This window comes from Ascaphus truei, chromosome 4 (genome assembly GCF_040206685.1).
Source record: "Ascaphus truei isolate aAscTru1 chromosome 4, aAscTru1.hap1, whole genome shotgun sequence".
In the NCBI taxonomy this organism is placed as follows: domain Eukaryota; kingdom Metazoa; phylum Chordata; class Amphibia; order Anura; family Ascaphidae; genus Ascaphus; species Ascaphus truei.
The window spans coordinates 187643047-187670628 of NC_134486.1; the positions used below are offsets into that span (position 1 = coordinate 187643047).

Genomic DNA, 27582 nt, shown 5'->3' on the forward strand with positions numbered 1-27582 from the left:
GAGTGAGAGACTGTGTGTGTGTGTGTGAGAGAGAGTGTGTGTGAGTGCGTCTGAGAGAGACACCGTAATTACTATTTGCAGACATTTTTTTAAATATTGCTGGGTTTCTACAAGCTTTTCTGTTTTCTAGGTCTAACAGATGAAAAAGTGAAGGCATATCTGTCTCTCCATCCCCAAGTACTTGATGAATTTATATCAGAAAGTGTCACCTCTGAAACTGTATCAAAATGGATGAAGAAGAAAAACAATAGACACGAAGGTATGAAGTGTTTTTTGTTAGATTTCAATTGTTTAGAAGTACAGGTTTTTAGTTGATTTAGAACAGTCATTTTCAACCTTTTTTTGAAGATGTTGCATTATGGCATTTGGGAATTTGTGTTTCTTCTGTTGTCGTGCGGTATAAGAAGAGATTTGGGAGATTGCTAAAGTTGAGGTAAAACAACATCAATGAAAATCTCTAATTTGCCAACTTTAATGCATGTCCAATGCTGCAAGTTTAAGATACTTTAACAATACAGGATTGTTGCAAATGCATGTTACTTCAGGTCCCCATTCAAAAGTTTCTGCACATTTCCCATAACATTGAGCGTAGAGCTTGGTGGACAGATGCTAATTTTCACATATCGCTAGTTTTGGGCTTCCAAATGAAGATTGCACAATTTCCTCTGGTTTTGTAGAATATATACATGGAATTAGGGCCATGCTTACCAAGATAGCCACAAGACATCTTACAGTGCTGAAAGACTCCTTAATATGTTAAAGGGTCTTTTACATCAACTATTGTGTCTTATAGCTTAGCAAAACTTTGTAAATATGGCCATAGATGTTTGTATGTATGTATATCTTTATTTATATAGCACCATTAATGTACATAGCACTTCACAGCAGCAATACACATGACAATCATATAAATAACACATAATACAAATAACATATAATGGGAGGGAGTGCTTCAGACACAAAAGTGACACTTAGGAAAGGAGTCCCTGGCCCGCAGAGCTCACAATCTAATTGGTAAGTAGGAAGAATATACAGAGACAGTAGGAAGGTGTTCTGGCAAGTGTGTCTGCAAGGGGTCAAGGTCGATATGAGGTGTAAAGTATCAGCCACAAAGCTACTCATACTGTATGCTTCGATAAGATGTTTTAAGATGGGTCAAAGGTAGATAGAGAGTGTGCTAGTCGGTTATTGAGGGGAAGGGCATTCCAGAGGTGTGGGGCAGTCAGTGAGAAAGGTTTAAGGCAGGAGAGAGCTTTAGACACAATAGGGGTAGAGAGAAGACACCCTTGAGCAGAACAGAAGAGTCAGGACGGTGTTTAGCGAGAAATTAGGGCTGAGATGTAAGGAGGGGCAGAAGAATGTAAAGCTTTAAAAGTGAGGAGGAGAATTGAGTGTGTGATCCGAGATTTGATAGCAAGACAGGAGAGGGATTTCAGTTGGGAAGACGATGAGCCAGATTTAGGAAAGAGTAGAGTAGTTCTGGCAGCAGCATTAAGGATATATTGTAGGTGAGGCAGGGAGGCCGGACAGCAGGAGGTTACAGTTGTCGAGACGGGAGAGAATAAGGGCCAGTGTCAGAGTTTTAGCAGTGGAGCAACAGAGGAAAGGGCGTATCTTTGTAATATTGAGGAGAAAAAACAACAGGTTTTTGCTACCTTTTGAATGTGAGGGGAAAATGTATGAGAGGAGTCGAGTGTGACCCCTAGGCAGCGTGCTTGTGCAACTGGGTGTATGATGGTGCTTCCAACAGGAATGTGGGAGAAAATATAAGACGCTTTGTTTTTGCCATGTTAAGTTTAAGTCGGCAGAGGGCCACCCAGGATGATATAGCGGAGAGACATTCAGAAACTTTGGTCTGTACAGCAGGTGTTAGGTCAGCGGTAGAAAAGTAAATGTGTGTGTCATCAGCATAGAGGGGTCAAAAAAGACTCCGGCACTAACTCTATATACAGTTGAATGGGCATAATGATGAGGATGTAGTATATTACCGTATTGGTGGAGGCACAATGGTTCCCCAAAGTATGATGGTATTTGGAATGGCTCATCCAAATGCTCTACCCCTACAAGGATTTACCCATGATCCTTGATATGCAGACAGTGGAAAGGGACAAATCAACAGCAAATAACACACTTGGTGGATAAAATCATATCTCGGTCACATAATGACCTATCAGAGAAGGGTGAAGGATGTAATAAAATATAAAAAAAAAATATTACTTACACGGCCATGTGTAAGTACAGGCCAATAGAAAGTTCTGTGTGAAAATTCTGAGAAGAGAAGTCCTCTGTTCCAAAGCACTGGAACACTTCAAGGTTTTCTCATGGGCTGCACTGTCCAACTGTGCACTATCCCACAGCTCCCCCAAACGATCAATGGGACAAATAGAGCATATTTCAGATCAGCATAAACATTTATTAACACAATGGCAGCCAATGTACACTCACATATATGAAATGTCCAGAGCAGCTAAACTGCAGACCGCCGGCACCCTTGCAGTAACAGAGCTCCCCTCCCGCGTCCAGTGGGAACAAACTGCGCAGGTCAAAACCGGGGGCTGAGGCAGGACTACAGAAGCCTCTCTGGAACACTCTTCCTCACGATTAAGAGCAACGCGTTTCGCCGACTGCGCAGCTTCGTCAGGCTCGTTAGGTAGTGTGAAGGAGAAGACGGTGGTCCACAGTATCAAATGCTGCAGAGAGGTTGAGTAATGTGAGCAGCATGTAGTTCATTTGTTATTTTAGTAAGGGCTGTTTCAGTGGAGTGAGCAGTGCAGAAGTCAGATTGTTGAGGGTCTAGGAGAGAATAGGAGGTGCAAAAATGGAGCAAACGAGAGAATACCAGTCGTTCAAGGAGTTTAGAGGCAAAAGGCAGGAGGGAGACAGGTTGATAGTTGGGAAGACAGGTAGGGTCAAGCTGGCTGTTTTTGAGTAATGGTATAACTGTTGCATGTTTGAAGGAGGAGGGAAAGGTACCAGTGGAGAGCGAGGAGTTAAAAATGTGTGTGAGCGTAGGGATTATAGTAGAAGCAAGTGGTTTTAGGAGATGGGAGGGAGTGTGGTCAAAAGGATAAGTGGTAGAAGGAGAAGAGTAGATCAGCAGTGACACATCCTCTCCTCTGTGATGGCGGAAAAAGAGTCAAGGAAGGCAGAATGAGAGTTAGGAAGAGGTGTAGGATGGGATGAGTATACAGAGGGGATGTCCTGATGTATGGATTCACCCTTTTCCTTAAAATAGTCAGAAAAGTCCTGAGGTGAGATGGAGGAAGAAAAACAGTTAGCAGAGGGTGGTCTGAGTAAGGAGTCAAAGACAGAGAAGAGTCGGCGTGGGTTAGACTTGTACGTATGGATTAGTGAAGAAAAGTTGTTGTTTTTTAGCCTGGCAGAGGGCAGAGTTGAAATAGGATAGCAAATTAAAGGGTTCACTGTTATTTATATCATTAAAATGGCCTCTTTTATTTATATATATATATGTGTGTGTGTGTGTGTGTGTGTGTGTGTGTGTGTGTGTGTGTGTGTGTGTGTGTGTGTGTGTGTGTGTATATATATATATATATATATATATATATATATTGTTGTGGTGGGTGAAACAGGGATCAAAAAAACCTCCACCGTTAGCATATAGCCAATAAAGAATATCACATGTCTTAGACGGGTCTGAAACCCTGCCTTTCAACCATTATCACCTAGCATATAGTATATTTTTTGCATTTCTGCGGGAGAGATCTCAGTCCATTGAGACCCTTGATTGCGTTGAGTGGCTATTCCTGTGAACTCTCTTCCACGAGACGCTGCAGCTGGGAGTTCCTGCGCTCCTGCTAGTGCGCATCATTTGGTGATCGGACAGGAGCAGCTGTGAGGAGAGGTGCCGGTGTATACACAGACATCTGACGGAGACACAACAAGCCAGGGAGAGACACGCGGTGACACACGGCAGGCTGCTACAGACATGTTTCAACCTTGATAGGTATCATCAGTGTGAGGTTGGTTTATACTTGCCTTGATATATTTCCAGGCTGGGTAGCTTTACCATATAACATGTCTATGAGTGGTTTGTACTTGCTTTGCTAGTCCCATGCTGTGCTAAAAAGCTGTGTGAACGTTGCTGCATCATCTTAAATGGGCTTCATGTGAATGGATATTCCAGGCAAAAGGTGACACATTGTGTGCTCATTTGCATGTCATTTCCCAGAATCCCTTGCTGCAGTGGGAGCACTGTATGCTAGGTGATAATGGTTGAAAGGCAGGGTTGCAGACCTGTCTCAGACATGTGAATGTGCTCACAAGTGATATTCTTTATTTCTATTTCTATTCGATTTCTATATTTATGTACAGGCATACCCCGCATTAGCGTACGCAATGGGACCGAAGCATGTATGTAAAGTGAAAATGTACTTAAAGTGAAGCACTCCCTTTTCCCCACATATCGATGCATGTACTGTACTGCAATCGTCAAATACGTGCATAACTGATGTAAATAACGCATTTGTAACAGGCTCTATAGTCTCCCCGCTTGCGCACAGCTTCGGTACAGGTAGGGAGCTGGTATTGCTGTTCAGGACGTGACGACAGGTGCATGCGTGAGATGCAGTTTGCCTATTGGGCAATATGTACTTACTCGCGAGTGTACTTAAAGTGAGTGTCCTTAAACCGGGGTATGCCTGTATATGTATTTTAGGGTAAAGATGAAGGACCATATTTTGCAAGCAGTTTTGTACCATAAGGTACCTTCTGTTAGGATGTGCTCACCACAAACGAGACGGGACCACGGTGCTGAGGTGGGAAGGTAGGAACACCACCCACAGCCACGACGGCACGTCTTGAAAGTAGATTGGTCGGGGATTCCGGATCGGGGCAGGAGAGGTACGGTTGGTAGAGAGTGCCGTTTGCCAAATCCAGGGTTAGAGAGAGGGACGTCGTCGTTTACCGTAAGCCAGGATCGGGATGCCAGAGATGCGGAGAGTCGAGTAGCCGTGTGCCGAGTTCGGGATGCCAGAGGTACAGGAAGACGTAGCGGAAGCCGATTTGGTACACGAGGAGGTCTGTAAAAATAGAACTAGGGAGGCAGAGAATGGTAAAGACAACTGGAACTATGCTCAGCCAAAGAACCAGTGATTTTGGCAGGTATATAAAGGAGTGAGGGTCCAATAGGATTGCAGCCATAAAGGGGTGTGTAGAAGGAGCCAGCTGCAGCAGGGATAGGTCCCTTATGAGTCCCAGGAGATGACACATCATGTGCAGCAATCTGGCTGCATTCAATAGCAGCAACAGTTTTGTTCACTGTACCTTTTAAGAGGCGGTTGCGCCTCCGTGTGGCCGCGCCTCCGTGTGGCCGCGCCTCCGTGTAGCAGCGCCTGCGGCTGCGTGCGCGGCCCCACGCCCTGATCCGAGGGCAGAAGAGAAAGAAGAACGTGCGCGCGCACTGTGCAGGAACTCGCGCGCCTCTCTCCGGCGTCCCTGCGAGCCACGAGGATGTCAGGCGAGGCAGCAGGTAAGTGGGAGACACGCCGTGAACGGCGTGTCTCCATAATCCTTACAGTACCCCCCCCTTCAGGGGCGACCTCCGGGCGACCATGATAAGGCTTGGAAGGGTTTTTGCGATGAAAAGCCCGTAGAAGCTGAGGTGCGTGAAGATCCCGGTGAGGAATCCATGAACGTTCCTCTGGACCGAACCCCCTCCAGTGAACCAGGTATTGTACTCCTCCTCTGGAAATTCTTGAATCCAGGACAAACTGGACCTCGTACTCCTGTTGACCCGAAATCATAATCGGAGGTGGAGAAGAAGTTTTCTTGGAAAAGCGAGGGCTGCGAAACACTGGTTTGAGTAAAGATACATGAAAAACTGGTGGAATCTTCATAGAAGGTGGAAGGCGTAGTTCGTAAGCCACAGGGTTAATCCTCCTAACCACGGGAAAGGGACCGAGGAACTTGGGAGCAAGCTTCATGGTAGGAACCTTCAACCGGATATTCCTAGATGAAAGCCACACCGTGTCCCCTGGAACGAACTCCGGCACTTGTCGTCGAAGGCGATCTGCTTGGAGTTTCTGTCTCCCTGTAGCTACCTTCAAGTTCTCCTGTATCTTAGACCACAAAACCTTCAGGTGAGAGACGTGTTTGTCCACTGCTGGCACCCCTGATGGTAGTGAAGAGAAGGGTAACCGGGAAGGATGGAATCCATAATTTATAAAAAACGGAGATTCTTGGGTAGAGTCGTTGCGGAGAGAGTTCAAGGCAAACTCGGCCCAAGGAAGTAGATCCACCCAGTCCTCCTGTGTATCCGTGATGAAACATCGGAGATATTGTTCTAAGCTTTGATTGACTCTCTCCGTTTGCCCATTGGTTTGTGGATGGTATCCTGAGGAGAACTGAAGAGCGATCCCCAACCTTTTGGAAAAGGCACGCCAAAATCTTGACACGAATTGCGAGCCCCGGTCAGAGACAATGGTAGAAGGAACTCCGTGAAGGCGAAAAATCTCCTGAATAAACACATCTGCCAGCCTGGGGGAATTTGGAAGGCCCCTCAAAGGAACAAGGTGCGTCTGTTTGGAAAAACGATCGATGACCACTAAAATAGTATTCTTCCCTTTGGACTCTGGAAGTTCCACAATGAAATCCATAGAGATATGACTCCAGGGACGATCTGGAATGGGTAATGGAAGGAGTAGCCTAGCAGGTCTGACACGAGGTACCTTGTTACGAGCGCAAATGCTACATGCTTTGACAAACTCCTCTACGTCTTTAGCCCTCTCTGGCCACCAGAAGGTACGTTGAACCAGATCGTTGGTCTTCCGTATCCCTGGGTGTCCTGCCGATTTAGATGAATGACACCACTCGAGGACCTTCTTGCGGTGTTGAGGTGCCGTGTAGAGTCTTCCCTCCGGAACCTTGAGTCCCCTCGGAGTCTGTGACTGTTCCGACTGAATTTTGCTCATGACCTCAAAGGAGTTGGCAGACAGGATACAACTAGAGGGGATAATAGACTCAAGCTGTTCCTCGGACCTGTCATCCGCAAGAAATTGTCGAGATAGAGCGTCCGCCTTTAGGTTCTTGGAGCCAGGAATAAAAGAAATAAGAAAATGAAATCATGAAAAAAACAAAGCCCAGCGGGCTTGTCGAGCATTCAACCGATGTGCCCCCTCCAGGTAAAGGAGGTTCTTATGGTCCGTAAGGATGGTAATGGGTGTCTCAGTACCCTCTAAGAAATGTCTCCACTCTTCCAACGCCAATTTGATCGCCAAAAGCTCCCTATTTCCGACATCATAATTCTGTTCGGCGGAAGAGAATTTCTTAGAAAAAAAAGCACAGGGATGCAGTCTGGCTAACGGAGAAGTTCTCTGGGACAGAACAGCCCCAGCCCCAATGTCCGAAGCATCTACCTCCAAGGTGAACGGGAGTCCAGGATCTGGGTGGGTGAGGATGGGAGCAGACACAAAAGCCTTCTTGAGACTCTCAAACGCTTCTTTAGCGGTCACTGACCATGATGACGGATCTGCCCCTTTCTTAGTGAGGGCGGTTATGGAGGATACGGTATCAGAAAAATTGCGGATGAACCGTCGATAATAATTCGCAAAACCTAAAAAGCGTTGCACGGCTTTGAGAGTAGTCGGAAGAGGCCACTCCAAGATAGCTTTAAGTTTCTCCGGATCCATTTTGAAACCGGAATCCGAGATAACGTAACCCAAGAACGCCACGGATTTAAGGTGGAACTGACACTTCTCCAATTTCGCAAAAAGATGGTTCTCCCGCAAACGTAATAGTACTTGTTGAACGTGTTTAATATGATCTTGAGCGGTCTTAGAAAAGATGAGGATGTCATCTAAATAAACAATAAGAAAAGTGTTGAGAATGTCCCGAAAGATCTCGTTGACAAAATCCTGGAAAACTGCTGGTGCATTGCACAACCCGAAAGGCATAACAAGATACTCGTAGTGGCCGTCATGGGTGTTGAAAGCAGTCTTCCACTCGTCCCCCTCTCGTATCCTTACTAAATTGTAGGCACCTCTCAGATCCAATTTAGAAAAGATGGTTGCTCCCTGGAGGCGGTCGAATAATTCTGGAATCAAAGGCAGGGGGTAGCGATTTTTGCGGGTGATATTATTCAAACCCCGATAGTCTATGCATGGACGGAGAGATCCGTCCTTCTTCTTGACAAAGAAGAAACCTGCTCCGACCGGGGAGGAAGACTTTCTGATGAAACCCCTCTCCAAGTTCTCGGCAATGTAGGTGTTCATAGCCTTTGTCTCTGGGAGAGAGAGAGGATAAGATCTTCCCCTGGGAAGAGGTGCGCCAGGAAGTAAGTCAATGGGACAATCAAACGGACGGTGCGGCGGTAGTACCTCAGAACGTGCTTTGTCAAATACGTCACGGAAATCCCAGTACACAGAAGGTAAGGAGTTGATCTTCTCGGATATGGTAGACACTCCTCCAATCCTCTGGAAAACCCTGGTACATGTCTTGGCACAAGAAGGAGCCCACTGAACCGGTTCCCGATCCGTCCAGTCGATGCGAGGATTATGAAGTTGAAGCCAGGGAAGACCCAAAATCAACTCAGCAGAGGGCGTGTGGATGACATCGAGAGTAATGATCTCTGTATGGACGTCCACGAACTGCAGTAGGAGAGGTACCGTCTGAAGCGTGATAAATGCTGGCTTTAGAGGTCGACCATCGATGGCCTCCAGACCTACAGGCGTCTCCTTGGTGACAAAAGGGATATTGTTCTGTCTAGCAAAAGTTTCATCAATGAAATTACCTGCAGAACCGGAATCAATGAACGCCCGTGCCCGGGTGTGGATCCCCTCTCCAGACAGCATTATAGGTAAGACTATACTGGTGGGAAGGATGTTTTGGATGATGGAAGAAGGGGTCAGTATTCCCAATGAAACTCTCCCGGATCTCAGTGGGAGCTGGCGTTTCCCGGTCTATGGGGACACTGGGACACGGCGTGAGTGGAATTGCCACAGTACATGCAAAGACCGGCCGTGCGCCTACGTAACTTCTCAGCCGGAGATAGTCTGTTGCCCCCCAACTGCATGGGTTCAGGAATGTCCCCGGAAGGTGACGGAGCCACGAAGGAGGGTGCAAGAGTTCTTGGAACCCGTAAACGATAATGAGAATGTTCGTATTTACGTTCTAGCAGGCGTTGATCCACCCGAATAGCCAGAGCGATTAAGTCCTCTAGGTTAGTAGGACGATCTCGTGCGGCGAGCTCGTCCTTTAGGGTCTCCGATAATCCTTGCCAGAACGCGGAAGATAGGGCGTCATCGTTCCAACCCGTCTCAGCAGCAAGAGTGCGAAACTCCACCGCATATACAGCAACCGAACGGTCTCCCTGGTTAATGTGGTGAAGAGCAGAAGCTGCCGTTAACTTCCGTGCTGGTGTATCAAAAACTCTTCGGAATTCCTCAACGAAGAGATCGATGTCCTGTGTGAGCGCCCCTTGTTGCTCCCAGATGGGAGAGGCCCATGCCAGTGCCTGGTCGGTGAGAAGGGAGTAGATGTAGCCAACCCTGGAGACAGAAGACACAAAGCGAGAGGGAGAGAGACGAAATTGTACAAGACATTGGTTAATGAATCCCCGACATCCTTGAGGATCCCCCGCATAATGTCTTGGTGGCGGAATACGTGGTTCCGGAGTGAACGGAGATAACGAAAAAGGATTAGGCTGTGCAGGGGGTGCCACGAGTGGAGATTGCCGAGTGAGGGTTCGGACCTGAAGAGTAAGAGAGTGGAGGCTTTGCTGTATAGTATCCATCCGTCTATCGGATTGCTCCAAATAAGTCTCTAATCTGGTAAACAGAGCAGAATGGGCATTTAAAGTCCGCTCCACCTCAGCTTGGTCCATGTTTGTTGGGCTGAGCATAATGTTAGGATGTGCTCACCACAAACGAGACGGGACCACGGTGCTGAGGTGGGAAGGTAGGAACACCACCCACAGCCACGAGGGCACGTCTTGAAAGTAGATTGGTCGGGGATTCCGGATCGGGGCAGGAGAGGTACGGTTGGTAGAGAGTGCCGTTTGCCAAATCCAGGGTTAGAGAGAGGGACGTCGTCGTTTACCGTAAGCCAGGATCGGGATGCCAGAGATGCGGAGAGTCGAGTAGCCGTGTGCCGAGTTCGGGATGCCAGAGGTACAGGAAGACGTAGCGGAAGCCGATTTGGTACACGAGGAGGTCTGTAAAAATAGAACTAGGGAGGCAGAGAATGGTAAAGACAACTGGAACTATGCTCAGCCAAAGAACCAGTGATTTTGGCAGGTATATAAAGGAGTGAGGGTCCAATAGGATTGCAGCCATAAAGGGGTGTGTAGAAGGAGCCAGCTGCAGCAGGGATAGGTCCCTTATGAGTCCCAGGAGACGAGGCATAAAGGGCAGCAATCTGGCTGCATTCAATAGCAGCAACAGTTTTGTTCACTGTACCTTTTTTTTTTTTTTTCCAAAATTTTTTATTAGGCAATTACTTATTTCACATTGTACATGTCATATATGTTAATACAGCCTAATACAAGTTTTCTCCATTTTTTGGTTAAAGAAACCAGAAAGAGAGAGGAAAGCTCATCGCCCCCCTGACCCTCCTGGGGTTGTGAGGGGGGCGCGAGTATGGAAACAGAGAGTAAGAGTATAGAAAGGGGGAGAAGGGAAGGTGGGGAGGGGGGGAGGGGGGGGGAGGGGGATACCTGTTGCTTATCGCGTCCTCAGATTATTTCTATTGGAGTTTCTAGAATCGTTCTTTTTACTTTTCATTTTTGGGTTAGAGACGTGGGGGTGCCATATGGGTTAGCCACAGGTCCCATGTTTTATTAAAGGAGTCCGTGGATTTTTTCAAAAAGGCCGATAGTTTCTCCATATTCATTACCTCTTGTATCCTATTTTTTATCGTTTGTTTTGAGGGGGGAGACACTTTCTTCCAGGCGGCCGCCACTGCACATCTAGCCGCTGTTAGGATGAAGGAGATTAATTTACTTGTTGGTCGGTCCACATTTTCTAGGGGCCTGGCCAACAGGTAGGTCAGCGGGTCAATAGGGATTTTGAGGCTGGTGACCTCTTCTATTAATTTTTGAGTGGTTCCCCAGTATTTTTGAATTTCCGGACATGTCCACCAAATGTGTGCCATGTCCCCCTTTTGACCGCAACCTCTCCAGCATAGATCGGACGCCTGGGGGTAGATTTGATTTATTCTAACTGGGGTAAGATACCAGCGGAACAGTATTTTATATATATTTTCTTTGATTGTGGTACATATGGAAGTTCCTGAGGCATTCTCCCAAATTCTTTCCCAGTCCTCTCGGCCTATAACTATTTCCAATTCTGCTGCCCAATGCAGCATATAGTCATGTGTGGGGGCTTCTATAGCCCTTTCCAATTCTGCGTAAATTTGTGTTATAAGACCTTTCTGGTGGCCTGTTTCTCGACAGAGCCGCTCAAAAACTGTGAGAGGGGGAAATTTCAACGTTGGGGATAAGGTTCGAATAAAGTGCCGAATTTGTAGGTACAGTACTTGAACACGTCCAACCTTGCTATTTCATATTTGGTTTGTAGATTTTGATAGCTCAGGAATTCTCCAATACTCAAGAGGTCAGCGATCGCTCTAATATTTTTTGCTTTGAATTGGTCCAATTGTCTGGGCTCACAACCAGGAGGGAATTTTGGATTTTTGTGAATTGGTATGAGTTGGGATTGGGGTGAAGTGAGCTTAAATTTATATTTGCATCTCGTCCAGGTCTCCCATGTATGTCTCATTGGGCCTAATTTAAGTTTACTATTCTGCATGTCTTCCCTGCTCAGGGACCAAAGGCAAGCTGGTAGTGAAGGCGTCCCGGCGTAGTATGATACTATATCTAGCCAACAGTATTGGTTTGGGTTGGCATTCCAGACTACCACCTGTCGCAATTGTGCGGCTAGGTAGTATTTTGTGATGTCTGGGACACCAAGTCCTCCTCTACCCCTTGATGCCAGAAGAACTGTCCTCGCGGTTCTGGGTTTCTTACCCTGCCAAATAAAGTGGAAGATTAGTTTTTGTATATTCTTTAATTCTGAGCCAGGGATGTGGACCGGGAGCGTCTGGAAATAATATAATAATCTGGGGAGTATGTTCATTTTAACCGAGATCATTCTCCCGATCCATGATATTTGATATCCTCCCCATTTTGCTAAGTCTTGTTTAATTTTCCGGAACAGGGTCGGGTAATTTTGTTGATATAGGGATTGGTAGTTCCTCGTTATCTTTACTCCCAGATATTTGATACTCGAGGAGCTCCAATGGTAATTAAAGTTTAATTTGAGGAGTTTCACCTCTGGCTCTGGCAGGCTTAAATTTAGTGCTTCCGATTTATCGTTATTGATTTTATAGCCTGATATATCTCCAAAATCTCGGAGTTCTTTTTGGAGGTTAGGTAGGGATGTTTGGGGTTGCGTCAGGGTTAAAATGACATCATCTGCGAATAGTGATATTTTGTGCTGCCTGTGTCCAATTTCTATTCCTTTGATGTCTCTATTGGTTCTTATTGCCGCTGCTAGGGGTTCTATGGTTAATGCAAAGAGAAGAGGAGATAGGGGGCATCCCTGTCGAGTTCCATTAGTAATCTCAAATCTCTGGTTACTGCCCCCTGGTAGTTTTACTGTTGCAGATGGATTTTGATATAATCTACGGACTCCTTCTAGATATGCGTCTTTGAAGCCGAATTTGCGCATAACATGGTCCATGAATAGCCAGTCTATTCTATCGAACGCCTTCTCTGCGTCCAAGCTAAGGAGTAGTGCTTTGGTCCCTGTGAGATGGACATGTTCAATAATGTCAATTATCTTTCGGGTATTGTCCGAGGCCTGTCTGCCTGCTACGAATCCCACTTGATCTTTATCTATTAATCTTGGTAAAATGGGATTCAATCTATTTGCGAGTATTTTGCTATATAGTTTGAGATTACAGTTAAGCAGGGAGATTGGACGGTAGCTTCCACATTGCATCGGGTCCCTGCCTTCTTTGTGTATTATGGCCAGGGTGGCCAGGGACATTGACGTAGGGATTTGATTTCCTTCCATAAAATCGTTAAATATTCTTAGGAGATGCGTGGATAATACTGGCAAGAATCTCTTATAGTAGACATTAGTGAAGCCATCTGGGCCAGGAGACTTAGTGATTTTTAATGATTTGACCGCCTCTTCCAGTTCCTCTTTTGAGATCTCATCATTGAGGACTGTGTTTTCCTCCTCCGTTAGTGTGGGAAGCTGACACTTATCTAAGTATTGTGCTATTAATTCGGATGCTACTGGTTCGGGGCGGCCATTTTTGGATCTTAAGTTATAAAGTTCGGTGTAAAATTTTGTAAATTCGGCTGCTATTTTATTGTCACTATGTTGTATCTCACCAGACCTACTCTTGATCGCCGTGATTTGGGACCGTTTATGCACCCCTCTTAATTTAGTCGCTAGAAGTCTGTCTGCCTTGTTCCCTTTATCATAATATTGTTGATTGGTCCATTTGAGGGCTTTCTCAACATCCTCCAGCTGGATTTGTCTAAGTTTTGCTCTAGCTGTTGTCAATGTTTTATATATTTTTTTTGAGGGGTTAGCTTTATGAGTTTGTTCTATTATTTTGATATCATCCGTGAGCTCCTTTATTAGTTTTTGGCGGACTATTTTCCTGTGGGATGCGATGGAGATGAATTTCCCTCTAATGGTTGCCTTATGGGCTTCCCACAGGATTGCTGGTGAGGAGACGGATCCTGAGTTAAAAAAAAAGTAGTCTCGAATGGCAGCTTTGATCTCTCTTTCTATCTCAGGATGGTTGAGTAGTGAGTCATTTAGCCTCCATGAGTAATTTATTGTCTTTTCGAAGGGTGTTGTGAAGGTTATGGTAATCGGGGCATGATCAGACCATGTGATCGGTCCTATGTCGGAGTCAGTTGTTGCCGCCACCACATTTTTTGTGGCCAGAAAGTGGTCTATTCGAGAGTAGGTCTGGTGAGGTGCTGAGTAGAAAGTATAGTCTCTCTGGCCCTGGTGTTGGGTTCTCCAGATGTCCACCAGTGAAAACTCGCTCAGGATTCCCCTAAACCTTTTCCCTGTGATCTGGGAGGGGGTTGTACGGGTGGGACCCATTGTGGTCGATCTGTCCTCGGTAGGGTTGAGGACCATGTTTAGGTCCCCTCCCACTATCATCGATGACAGATATCCTGGGTCTATGCCCTCGAGTACTTTCTTTAGGAATTCGGTTTGGTTCTCGTTTGGGGCATATACATTGATAAGAGCGATCGCTGAGCCCGCTAAGGAGCCATATACCACTAGGAATCTACCCTCTGGGTCCGCAGTTGTTTTGATATGATTGAATGGGGTGCCCTGTCTGATCAGGACAGCTACACCCCTTTTTTTGCTAGTAAATGATGCGAAAAAACACATTGGGAACACTTTTTTGAATAAATTTGGGGGGTTTTGTGATGTGAAGTGGGTCTCCTGTAGAAATATGATGTCCCCCCCTGATCTTTTCATATCTTGGAGTGCTAGTCTCCTTTTTCGGTTATTCTGGAGACCCTTCACATTGAGTGAGGTGAATTTAATTGTGGTTTGGCTAGCCATTTGGGTTCTTTTTTAGGAGGTACCGTAAGGCCTCATCTTTCTCATTTGAGAGGCCCTGATTCAGTAAGTCTGAGTCTAGTTTATGTCTCTGTAGGTGTGGGAGTTGCGAGCTTTTTTTGGCTAGAATGGCTATTTTAAGCTGAGGGGGGGGGGGCGTGGGGGAGGGTCAGAGGGGGTAGGGCGGAGATCAGCTGGGACAGAGTCAGCTGATAGAAATAGGTTGTAACGAGGCCTTGAAAAGGCCTCAACAAACTTTTGCCAGCTTTAAAAACAGCCGGCATTTGGGCTATAAGAGCCCTTCTGGGGTGATTCCGGGTCAGTCCACCGTTAGACGCTAGAGGGGTCCAAACCCTCTATAGAATTTACTTAACCCCTTTTTTACGTAGATCCCTAATCCACAGGTGAGGGAAGATAGGGGGGGTGAGGGTGTGATTCAGGCAGTTTAAACATTTCGCATTTTTGTTCAGCATCTGTTATGTAACATTACACCACGGACCCACTGTGCACATTTTGATTTTCCACCCAGGCAGTTTCAACTTTCTTCTGTAAATTTGCTTCGTCTGAATGGGGAGGGGGGAGGAGGGGGGTGGTGAGTGGGGGGGGGAAGTGGGGGGAGGGGGGGGGGAGTGGGGGGGGAAAGTTGGGGGAGGGGGGGGAAGAGGGGGGAGGGGGGAGGGGGGGGGAGTGGGGGGGGGGAGAGGTTGACGGAACATTTCAGGCAGTACAGGCATTTCACATTTTTGTATGTTGTATCTCTTATACCACTCTATGCAATAAGTATTCTTATATACTGTCTGGGAGTCAGCCAAGGCATATTTAGTTTCCTTACATACCCTTGCTTCCTCTGGGTGCTATTCCAAGGGAAGCATAGGTGCACATCACACATTGCATATATTTTTCAACTTTATCTAGCGCCGAGGGGGGGATGGGAGTGGGAGGGGTGGGGGGTGGAGGGCAAAGGCACATTTCAAACAGTACAGGCATTTCACGGTTCTGTATGTTACATCTGTTATACCACTCTGTCCCATGAGTATGCTATGTGCTGTTTAGAGATCAGCGAGGATACTTATGGCTTTTCTATGTACTTTTACTTCCTCTGGGTGTCGTTCTAGAGGGGGGAAGTATAAGGGGAGGCATAGGGGCATTCCACACGTTATATATACTTTTCGGCTTTTATACAGTACCATTGTCGTGCCTATCTGTTTCACATTTGTATTGTAAACCTTTTGGCGATCAGTGAGTTTGCTGGCAAAGGTGTGTGGGGGGAGAGGGGAAGAAGGGGAGGATGACTAGGGCTATTTTGCATGCTGTGACCTGTGCAGTCAGTTTACAAATTTGTTGATTTGTTGGGTATTGCGCAGTTTAGTGATTCATGGGTTTATATATATCACTCCCATGTATTGTGGACCTGGGTTTTGGGGGTGAGGGGGAGGGTGGGGGCTGGGGGGGTGGGGGTGGGAAAGGGGACCAGGGTGGGGGGGTTGTGAGAGGAGGTGTGTGGGGGGAAGGGGGGGACGTGTGAAGGAGGGGGGGAGGATGGGGAGGGGGGGGGCTATGTGCTTGGGTTAAGGCAGAGACGGGGGGGGGGGGGTCGCGGGGTACTTTCTATGATATAGCATTTTATTATATTACTCACGGCCTCCAGGGCGCCAAACCTCAATTTATGTTTGTGCGTCCTTTAAATCAAATCGGGGGGACTGGGTCCTCGGGGTCGCAGTTGTCCTCCGTCTTTTGAGCCAATGTGTTTTTGTTGGTTCGGGCTCTGCTGCTTACTTGTTGATGGGCCGTACCCCCCCCGCCCCCCCGTGGGCCAGAAAAATCAGGGACCACCGGCTGGAGGGGGGGGGGGGGTGGAGCGAACACCCCTGCGGACTAATCTGAAAGACTGGAGGTCGGGGCATAGCAGAACAAGGCCTGGAGCCAGGCTCGCATCACAACCTGGCATTGGGGAAACCACGATCCTGTTCCATCCGGTCGAGTCTAGTGTGAGCCAGGATTTCAGCTCGGCTGGTGGGATCAGCTCCGGTGCCATCGCGGGAGTAGATGACACGTGGTCTGATGTGGGTAGCGGTGTCCAGTGTTGGCTTGTTCGGGAAGTCAGCGGTTTCTCTCCAGGTACAGCTCCGGCCCGACGGGATGCCCTCCGATGTGGTTGTGGGTCTCCTCTCTCCCTCGGGATCACGTAGGGGGGTGTTGTTTGGGTGCGGTGGCGGCTGTTACTACTTGTCTTTGGAGTGCTGGGCCGCGATCCTCTCCGATGTCCGGGGTGGGTCTCCTGCGGCGTCTCCAGATGACAGGTTGCTTGATAGCTATGTCTGTGGAGGGGTTAGGCCCAAGGCCTTTGCGAATGGGGCCATGTCCGCGGGGTATTTTATGGACAGGAACTTTCCATTTCTGTTCACCGAGATTTTAAACGGAAAGCCCCATCTGTACTGTATTCCCTTCTCCCGAAGCAGGTTAGTCAGCGGCTTTAGCTCCCGTCTGCGGTCTCTTGTTGCTTTTGACAAGTCGTTGTACACTTGTAGGGTCTCGTTTTGAAAAGTTATTTCTCCCATGTCTCGGCATGCTGAAATAATTTTTTCTTTTGAGGTGTATTTATGCATTTTTATTATGATATCCCTTCTGCGTTTTGGATCGTCAGACTTGGGTCCTAACGCACGATGGGCCCTGTCCATTTCCATCTCCCTTTCCTCCATCTCCCCGCAGACCAGGTTGAAAAACTCCAGGAGGTAAGGCCGAATCTGTTTTGCGTGACTGACTCTGGAACATTCCTCACACGGATGTTTTGTCTCCGGTCACGGTTTTCTTGTTCTTCCATGCTTTCTTTGAGGAGGGAGATCTCTTCACCCAGGCGGCTGATCTCTTCTTCTGCTTCTCCCTGTCTTTGTAGGGATTCGGAGAGCTTGTTCTCTAGGGTAGTGGTCTTTTCTGTTAGCCCTGAGATCTCCTTCCTTATGTCGCTCACTGCAGACCGCAATTCCGTTTGGAAGGAGGTTTTGAGGGTAGCAGCCATTCCTGCCATCAGTTCCTCCAAATATGCCCTGGTTATTGCATGTTCTGGGCTTGTAGAGGGGCTTTCTCTCGGCTGGGTCTTTTTCCCCGATTGGGAGGTAGCGCCATGCGGTCCGCCGCCATCTTGGGGATTCATGGTGCTTGCTTTCCCTCGTTGAGACGGTGAGAAAAATTTGGAAACAGCCTGGTTGTTCGTTTTTTTTGTTTTTGACATTCCCCTTCTGTTTATCTATCTGAGGGGACTATTTTCGTCCGTAAATTTTGAGTTTAAGTGGGGTTTTTTTCGCTATATAACCCGCGGGTTTCAGGAGCTCCTCTAGCAGCCGTCCATACCGGGTGACGTCACCGGAAGTTCTGTTCACTGTACCTTTAAGAGGCGGTTGCGCCTCCGTGTGGCCGCGCCTCCGTGTAACAGCGCCTGCGGCTGCGTGCGCGGCCCCAGGCCCTGATCCGAGGGCAGAAGAGAAAGAAGAACGTGCGCGCGCACTGTGCAGGAACTCGCGCGCCTCTCTCCAGCGTCCCTGCGAGCCACGAGGATGTCAGGCGAGGCAGCAGGTAAGTGGGAGACATGCCGTGAACGGCGTGTCTCCATAATCCTTACACCTTCCAACTCTGGAAGACACCTTAAAGCCCTTTCAAGTAAATAGGTGTCTTCCAGTGCGGAAGGTGCGTTTTGACGAATGACTGGCTCATATGGGCTCGTAGGTTTTGAAGGCTACATAACAGTCCTGAACACTTGCTATTATTTTTACCTTTTAGCATTCTTTTTTTTTCCCCCATGGGAAACCTTTTTTTGCCATGGTAACACATGCGGCTTTACCAAATGAATCATTTATATACTGCTCATCACTCTTATAACATTCGAAAATTCTAAGATATCAAATGCCAAACAAATTGAAATGAAAAAGGAAGCTATTTTACATAGGATTGAAGCAGGGGGTCTCCGGAGCTGAACCCCGTTAATTTCAGCTCCGGCTACCCCGTGCTTTCATAGATACTTGCATCCGTAGGGGATGTTGGTAGGTGCTCCGTCTTGGCTATGTGGTTAATATAATAAAATGCTGCTGCCAGAGTCACGCTACTCTTTCCTAGATCTGTCTCAGCATCTCCCCTCATGAAATCCCTCTCTGGCTTCCGATCAAATTCCGCATCTCACACTCCATTCTTCTCCTCACTTTTAAAGCTTTACACTCTTCTGCCCCTCCTTACATCTCAGCCCTAATTTCTCGTTATGCACCATCCAGACTCTTGCGTTCTTCTCAAGGATGTCTTCTTTCTACCCCCCTTGTATCTAAAGCCCTCTCCTGCCTTAAACCTTTTTCACTGACTGCCCCACACCTCTGGAATGCCCTTCCCCACAGTACCCGACTAGCACCCTCTCTATCCACCTTTAAGACCCAACTTAAGACACACTTGCTTAAAGAAGCATATGAATAGCACTGTGGATATTCTGAACAAATGATACACAAAGGTTGGCCCCCTGCAGACGCACTTACCAGAACTCCCTCCTACTGTCTGTGTACGTACTCCCTTCCTACCAATTAGACTGTAAGCTCCTCGGGGCAGGGACTCCTCTTCCTTAATGTTACTTTTATGTCTAAAGCACGTATTCCCATGATCTGTTATTTATATTATCTGTTATTTATTTGATTACCATGTGTATTACTACTTTGAAGCGCTATGTACATTAATGGCGCTATATAAATAAAGACATACAATACAATATAATGGCCGCTTTTCAAAACTAAGCAAATCTTATTGAAGAAACTTCATAGACTGATTATTTTGGTTTGTTTCCTCTTCAATGGTATTAACTTCTCTAAAGCAGGGGTGCGCAAACTTTTCCCTGTGCGCACCCCTGCCTGCTCTCCTCTGCGACTCGCACCCCTCGGCCCCGGCGTAAAATGACGTGTGGGGCTTTGTGACGTCACGTTGCAATGGTCACGTGGTCTCACGGCGTCATCGACTCATCGGGTTATTATGACGACGCATCACTAGAAGGTAAGGTTATAGAGGCCTTGCGCGGTCCACCAGCCTTTAATTTAAATGCCTTTAATTTAAAGGACCTCTATAACTGCCACACCACCCCAGAAAATCTTGTACCCCCCAGTTTGCGCACCCCTGCTCTAAAGAATGATCCATTGCAATGGTGACTTTTGTAGCTTATTTCATTTCAGCAAGGGTAGCTTGAGAACCATGTTTGTGTGAAGAATCGGGGAGTGCGTCCCTTGCGGCGCGTTCCCTCCTCGCTTATCTATAGTACTGCAGCGGCAGCTGCCGAATATTCGCCCCCCGCTGATGTGCGCATCACCGTTCCTGTTACAGAGCGTGCGCGCACCCGCTCTTTCTATGCATGGTCACTGAGCATAGCTCCGCCCCCTTGGGACGCGCCGCACCTCCGCTGTGCGCGGTGCACGCGCATGACGGCGTGCAACCAGCCCCAGCTACGTGTCAAGCTTTGCTATGAGCCTTGTCTCCTGCAGCCTATCCTGGCATCTGCGGAGGCCCCGCCTCCGCTCCCTCCCCTACTGGTTCCTGTCTCCTATATAAGACTGCCTCTTCCTGGCATACCTTGCTGAACATAGACTTTGTGTAGCCTTGTGTGTGCCTGGCTTGTCCAGCCCTGTCTTGCTTGTTTTCTACAGTTACCTCTCGTGTACCGACCTGGCTTTGGATTTGGATTCTCTCTGGCTCGTGACCCCTGGTTTATGGATTAACCTTTAGTGTACCAACTTGGATTTGGATTTTCTCTGACTCGTGACCCCTGGCTTACGGATAACGACTACGTGTACCTCTCCTACCCTTGGAACCTGGCGAGTATTGGATTAACCCTTTTTCTTCATACCCAGACCCAGGAACGCTACAAACCACCTACTGGGCCAGCCTTCGCTACTGTGGGTGTGTGGCACTGTCCTTCCCACCTCAGTGCCGGGGGTCAGGTCTTGTCTGTGGGCTCGCACAAGCGTGACAGTATGTTCAGCCCAACAAACATTGACCCCCCTGAGGTGGGTTTAAGCCAGTTTCGGTCTAAAAACCTGCCCCTGTCTGAATTTTCGGCCCTGTCTGAAAGATTCTCCCTAACCTTGGACCGGATCATGAAAGGGGAGGATCTGTCCCTGGTCTCCCTACCTGCTATGTGGCAGTCCCTCTGCGCTTCATGTTCAGCTACAAGACCCCTTGGGGTACCCCGATTTTCTTGTGATCCCCAAGCTGATGTAGCATGTCAGAAGTCAAAGGAGGAATTTTTCAAGTCACCAGTTTCAAATTCAAGTTCCCTTTCCTCTGACTCTAATGCTGTGCCTGATTTAACCCCTGCAAGTCAGCTCTGCGAAGCTCCCATTGCAAATGACTGTATTGCTCAAGCCAAAGTGTCATTCCTACAGCCAAACGATGAACTTATTATGCCTCCAGTTTCAGAGTCAAACTCTCCTTTTTCAGACCCTCATGCAGGATCTGCTTTAACCCATGCTACTACTCAACCTCTGGGTTTAAAGACAGACGTTTCATATTATGCTCCTCCTAAAGCTCAAGCTACAGAGCCTGTTGGGATTTACTGTTTTCACCGCTCTGCCCTAACTAAAGTTCCAACTCCTGAGACCAGCGTCCCTGTCCCTAAAACCTTTGCAGTACCTAGTGTTACCCTTCCAGTTTCTCAGAAAGTTGAAATCCCTGCCTGTGTCTCTAAATCTCTTTCCTTAGAGCCTTCCTTTCCTGCATTGACAGATCAGGTTTCCAACTCAAAGTTTTCTTTCACTCCTCCCACTGCAAGATTTCAGCTCCCTGCTTCTGTATCTCAGAATCAAGTTTGTGAGCCAAAGTTTCCTTGTTTTCCTTTCCCTGCAAAGTGCCAGATTCCTGTTATTGCATCTAATGATTCTCCAGCACTCCCTGTGTTAACCTGTACCACTGTTAAAAACCCTGATGTCATAGCAGCCTTCCCTTTCTCTGACTCCCCAGTAGCATGTGATATGCCTATCACAAATGTTAAAACCCCTGTTTTAAAGAGTACCCTCTCTGAAATGTCTGTGTTTTCTGCCACTGCACCTAAAGATTCACTTTCAGAGTTCAGGTTAGCCTTGTCAAAGTTTTATAATCCTGTTGCAGTACTTAGCAGAAACTCTCATACACTCATTTCAGAGACCAGTGCACTTGTCTCTAAACCCTTTACAGTACCAAGTGTAATCACTGCTGCCCCTCAGTCATTTGAGATTTCTTCCTTTGACTCCAAGCCTTTTTCCTTAGACACTCCCGTTGTAATTTGTTCTCCTGTTGCTGCCTCCCAATCTACCACTTCAGAGATCAGCCTTTCTGTCTCTGATTCCTTTACACGTCTTCAGTCCCCTGTTACTGCATCCCAGGAGTTCCCAGCAGTTCCTGAGTTAATTTGTGAAAGCTCCAAAGCCCCTGATGTAAAAGCATGTTTTCCTCCCTCTGACTCTCATGTAGTAAGTGATTTGCCTGTCACTAATACTCCTGCTGTAACTCCCACTGTAATTGGTTCCTCTTTTGCTGATTCCCAACCAACCACTCCAGAGATAAGCTTATCTGTCTCTGGTTCCTTTGCAAGGTCTGAGTTTCCTGTTGCTGCATCTAAGGATCCAGTTGCTAAGTCATATTTCTCTGTCTCAGAGTTCCCTGCTATGTGTGAAACACTTATCTCTGACTCTCCTGTAGTGTGTGATAGTGCTATTGATAATGATAAGACTCCTGCTTTAAAATCAAGTTTCCCCGACTCACCTGCAATGTCTGAGGTCCCTTTGACTTTTTCTAACGCTCCTGCCACAAAGTTTTCTATAGTATCTGCTATACCTACTGTGGATTCTCAGACACTCACTTCTGTGACAAGCAGACCTTTCACCAATACCCATTCCGGATTAAACGTACCTAGTCTTGCCCTTGCTGTTTTGCAAATGCCCAGTACAGACTGCATGACTGCTGCTATGAACTCTGGACTGTCTCTCATGGAACTTTCAGCAATACCAAATGTCTGTACTGATTCAAAGAACCCTGTGTACAAAACAGATTTTTTCTGCACTGATTCTTCTGCAATATCTCCAGTTGCCATAGAGTCTTGGACTTCCACTCCCAAGTCAACTTCGCTACCCATTGCTCCCTGTGCAGTACCTGATGTGCCCTCTCTGGACTTTTTGGTGCTTTCTTCTAAGACTGTAGCGCTCCTTTTGGACGTTCTTGCCTTACCTGTGGTGCCAGTCCCCGCTTCTTGTGCTCCCACCGTGGGCACTGGTGTGCTTTTTTCCAGATGCTGTTCGGTGTGCCCTGTGACCTCTGAGGATGCCCAGACTTTGGACCTGATGTTCTCTAAACCTCACCTACCTAGGGGTGCTGACCTTATATTGATTGCTGTGCCACTGCTTTTTCTTTTGAAGAAAGCGCTCGCTGACAAATGCCCTTGCCGCAGATCTTCCACTATGCCCAGAGGGTTCAGGAACAATTCCATGTCACCCAGATCCCTGAGTAATCCTGTTTTGGCTCGCCCGGAGTTCTCGCCTGAAGGGGGGGGTACTGTGAGGAATCGGGGAGTGCGTCCCTTGCGGCGCGTTCCCTCCTCGCTTATCTATAGTACTGCAGCGGCAGCTGCCGAATATTCGCCCCCCGCTGATGTGCGCATCACCGTTCCTGTTACAGAGCGTGCGCGCACCCGCTCTTTCTATGCATGGTCACTGAGCATAGCTCTGCCCCCTTGGGATGCGCCGCACCTCCGCTGTGCGCGGTGCACGCGCATGACGGCGTGCAACGAGCCCCAGCTACGTGTCAAGCTTTGCTATGAGCCTTGTCTCCTGCAGCCTATCCTGGCATCTGCGGAGGCCCCGCCTCCGCTCCCTCCCCTACTGGTTCCTGTCTCCTATATAAGACTGCCTCTTCCTGGCATACCTTGCTGAACATAGACTTTGTGTAGCCTTGTGTGTGCCTGGCTTGTCCAGCCCTGTCTTGCTTGTTTTCTACAGTTACCTCTCGTGTACCGACCTGGCTTTGGATTTGGATTCTCTCTGGCTCGTGACCCCTGGTTTATGGATTAACCTTTCGTGTACCAACTTGGATTTGGATTTTCTCTGGCTCGTGACCCCTGGCTTACGGATAACGACTACGTGTACCTCTCCTACCCTTGGAACCTGGAGAGTATTGGATTAACCCTTTTTCTTCATACCCAGACCCAGGAACGCTACAAACCACCTACTGGGCCCGCCTTCGCTACTGTGGGTGTGTGGCACTGTCCTTCCCACCTCAGTGCCGGGGGTCAGGTCTTGTCTGTGGGCTCGCACAAGCGTGACAGTTTGTTTCTGGTTTGCATTTCTTATCTTGATGATGTTTTGTAGCTTTTAACCTATGTGTAGCAATACAATGCTTTTCAAGCTCAGAGAACCCAGCTGTGGTATTCTTAATTCACTGACCAGTTTTAGGCTTTTTATATAGTCCTTGCTGCTGCACGAGCGGGCGCCCGGCGATGCACATGGCGTGCGCGTTTAGTTGCTAGGGTGCAAGCGGTGATGCGCGAGGTTAGGGGGCGTGACTCTGACGTCACAGCGTTAGGCCGCACTGTGATTGGTTTGCGGCGTGGCAGCAGCGCGAAAATACAATTTTATTGTATTTTCCCTGGTCTGCCGCGCCACCGCTCATGACCGTGCGCGCCCCATGTATACAGTGGTGTAAAAAAGAAAGTACACCCTCTTTGAATTCTATGGTTTTACATATCAGGACATAATAACAACCACCTGTTCCTTAGCAGGTCTTAAAATTAGGTAAATACAACCTCAGATGAACAACAACACATGACATATTACACAGTCATGATTTATTTGACAAAAATAAAGCCAAAATGGAGAAGCCATGTGTGAAAAACTAAGTATACCTTATGATTCAATAGCTTGTAGAACCACCTTTAGCAGCAATAACTTGAAGTAATCGTTTTCTGTATGACTTTATCGGTCTCTCATATCGTTGTGGAGAAATTTTGGCCCACTCTTCTTTACAACGTTGCTTCAGTTCATTGAGGTTTGTGGGCATTTGTTTATGCACAGCTCTCTTAAGTTCCAGCCACAGCATTTCAATCGGGTTGAGGTCAGGACTTTGACTGGGCCATTGCAACACCTTGATTCTTTTATTTTTCAGCCATTCTGTTGTAGATTTGCTGGTGTTCTTGGGATCATTGTCCAGTTGCATGACCCAATTTCAGCCAAGCTTTAGCTGTCGGACAGATGGCCTCACATTTGAATCTAGAATACTTTGATATACAGAGGAGCTCATTGTCCACTCAATGACTGCAAGGTTCCCAGGTCCTGTGGCTGCAAAACAAGCCCAAATCATCACCCCTCCACCACCGTGCTTGACAGTTGGTATCAGGTGTTTGTACTGATATGATGTGTTTGGTTTCCGCCAAACGTGGCGCTGTGCATTATGGCCAAACATCTCCACTTTGGTCTCGTCTGTCCAAAGGATATTGTTCCAGAAGTCTTGTGGTTTGTTCAGATGCAACTTTGCAAACCTAAGTCGTGCTGCCATTTTCTTTTTAGAGAGATGAGGCTTTCTCCTGGCAACCCTTCTAAACAAACCATACTTGTTCAGTCTTTTTCTAATTGTATTGTCATGAACTTTAACATTTAACATGCTAACTGAGGCCTGTAGATTCTGAGATGTAACTCTTGTTTTTTTTGCAATTTCTCTGAGCATTGCACGGTCTGACCTTGGGGTGAATTTGCTGGAACGCCCATTCCTGGGAAGATTTGACAACGGTCTTGAATGTTTTCAAGTTTTGAATAATCTTTCTCCCTGTAGAATGATGGACTTTAAATTGTTTGGAAATGGCCATATAACCCTTCCCAGATTGATGGGCAGCAACAATTGCTTCTCTAAGATCATTGCTGGTGTCTTTCCTCCTTGGCATTGTGTTAACACACACACCTGAATGCTCCAGACCAGCAAACTGCTAAACCTTTGGCTTTTATAGAGGTGGTCACACTTGCTGATGATTAATTAATCAAGGGCATTTGATTAGCAGCACCTGTCTACTACTTAGCATCTTAATTCCTATGGAAGCACTAAGGGTGTACTTAGTTTTTCACACATAGCTTCTCCATTTTGGCTTTATTTTTGCTAAATAAATTATGACACAGTGTAATATGTCATGTGTTGTTGTTCATCTGTGGTTGTATTTTCCTAATTTTTAGACCTGCTAAGAAACAGACGATTGTTATGTCCTGATATGTGAAACCATAGAATTCAAAGAGGGTGTACTTTCTTTTTCACACCACTGTATAAACGTCTGGCTAACACAGCCAATTATAATTGACTAGCGCACGCGCTCACACTATATTACACGCCTTATGGGCACAAATCCCAAGCAATTTATTGGAGTTTTACGAATGTGAGCAGAAACATGAATCATAGATTTGGCTAATGAGAAAATAATTTAGTTTGTCAAAAGAACCAAAAATTGTCTAAAGACACAAATATATTTAAAAAAGGAAAATTAATTATTCCAGTATATAAATAAAATGTAAATAATTTTTTTTAAATTCTGTTTGTTTATGGTCAAATTCAAACAAATATTTTTTTTTTTTATTGTGGGGTACTTGCTTTTTTTTATTGTGTGGTACTCTCTTTAAGGAACGCTAAAAAAATCCAGAATATATAAATACATTGTGTTTACCTCTCCTACACTAGGTTTCAATTAGAGATTTATTTTCATTATTATTAACATGATTTATTTAGAATGCATCAACGTATTCTGCAGTGCAGTACAATGGGACTGTAAAATTACAACAATAATTTCTATGTACTGTTTAGGTTTATTTATGTAGTGCCGCTAATGTATGCACAGATAGTACATTGAGATAATGGGCAAAGTTACACAGCAGAGTTAAAAAAAGAAGTGTAAAAAAAAGAAAGAAATTAGAGTTTACAATCTAAATTGGATTATGGGAGACTTGAAGTACAATAGGAGCAAGTGCAATAGAGCACATATTTGATGGGGCAAGTAAGTATATTGGGAGTACGAGGAGAAGCCCAGAACTAATCAACGAAGTGCTCCACCGAGGACGTGGGAATTTAGCCGTGACTTGTAGATGATGTGGGAAGTGGATTGGAGAGTGCTGAGCATGAGGTACATGTAGTTCCACAGATAGGGAGCCAAAAGTAAAAAAAAAAGTTTGAGTTGCGAGTGCTGTAGAGACAAATGGAACAGAGATGAGACTGCCTTCAGGGATTGCAAGATTTAGTAACAGGATGAATGTAAGCAGAGAGAGGAGCCAATAGTATACCTAGGCAGTGTGCTTACACTGCTATAGTAGATAAGGAGAAATATAAATGTATACATTTCCAAATACATCATGAGATAATAAATATGACATTTACCAAACATGGTATATACTTAAAGCATCGTTGTGGGAAAACAGTATTGAATTAACTGAAGAAAGCATTGGTAGTCTATTGCATGCTATAAGAATATGGAATCCTTTACATATGCAGCGGCCGTTATCCCATCATTTCTTGAAATGGATTTCGAGATTTGCCCGAGATTATTTCAAAATTTGTCGCTGCAGACTAATGGCACATCGGATTAACATAGCAGAGGTCCCTGCTGTGTTAATCCTACCGGGATCTGCCTGTCTGTTAAAGATGCTCAGTAAGAGAGAGGCTGAATCAGTCACTCTAACTGCGCGCCTCTCACAGGCGATCGTGGGGTTTTTATTTAATTTGAAACATTACAATAATGTAGCAGGGGGTCTACTGAGCTGAATAAAGTTGATCCTCAGGGATCCCCTACTTCCTGAGATACAGGCCCCGGTATGAGTTGCCGGTATTCCCGCCATGTTAAAATCCACGTTGGTCTAAACAAAGCAGAGGGATACTGACCGGGGCCTGTATCTCGGGATGTAGGGTGTTCCTGAGGCTGAAATCAACTTTGTTCAGCTCAGATGACCCCCTGTTGATGCACACTATAAATAAAAATAAATTTTAATCTTAAAAATGCCACCAAAAAAAATTGACT

General features: G+C 46.6%; 1 protein-coding gene across 6 annotated transcripts in view; it reads left to right on the forward strand.

Annotated features, from left to right (window-relative positions):
* Positions 1 to 27582, forward strand: part of PDE10A (phosphodiesterase 10A) — a 938782-nt gene that overhangs the window by 151864 nt on the left and 759336 nt on the right. For all 6 annotated transcript variants that reach the window (XM_075596713.1, XM_075596710.1, XM_075596711.1 and 3 more), the window contains one exon: positions 131 to 259. In XM_075596713.1, coding sequence (XP_075452828.1) covers positions 131 to 259 — 129 coding nt within the window. The remainder of the gene's footprint in view (positions 1 to 130; positions 260 to 27582) is intronic.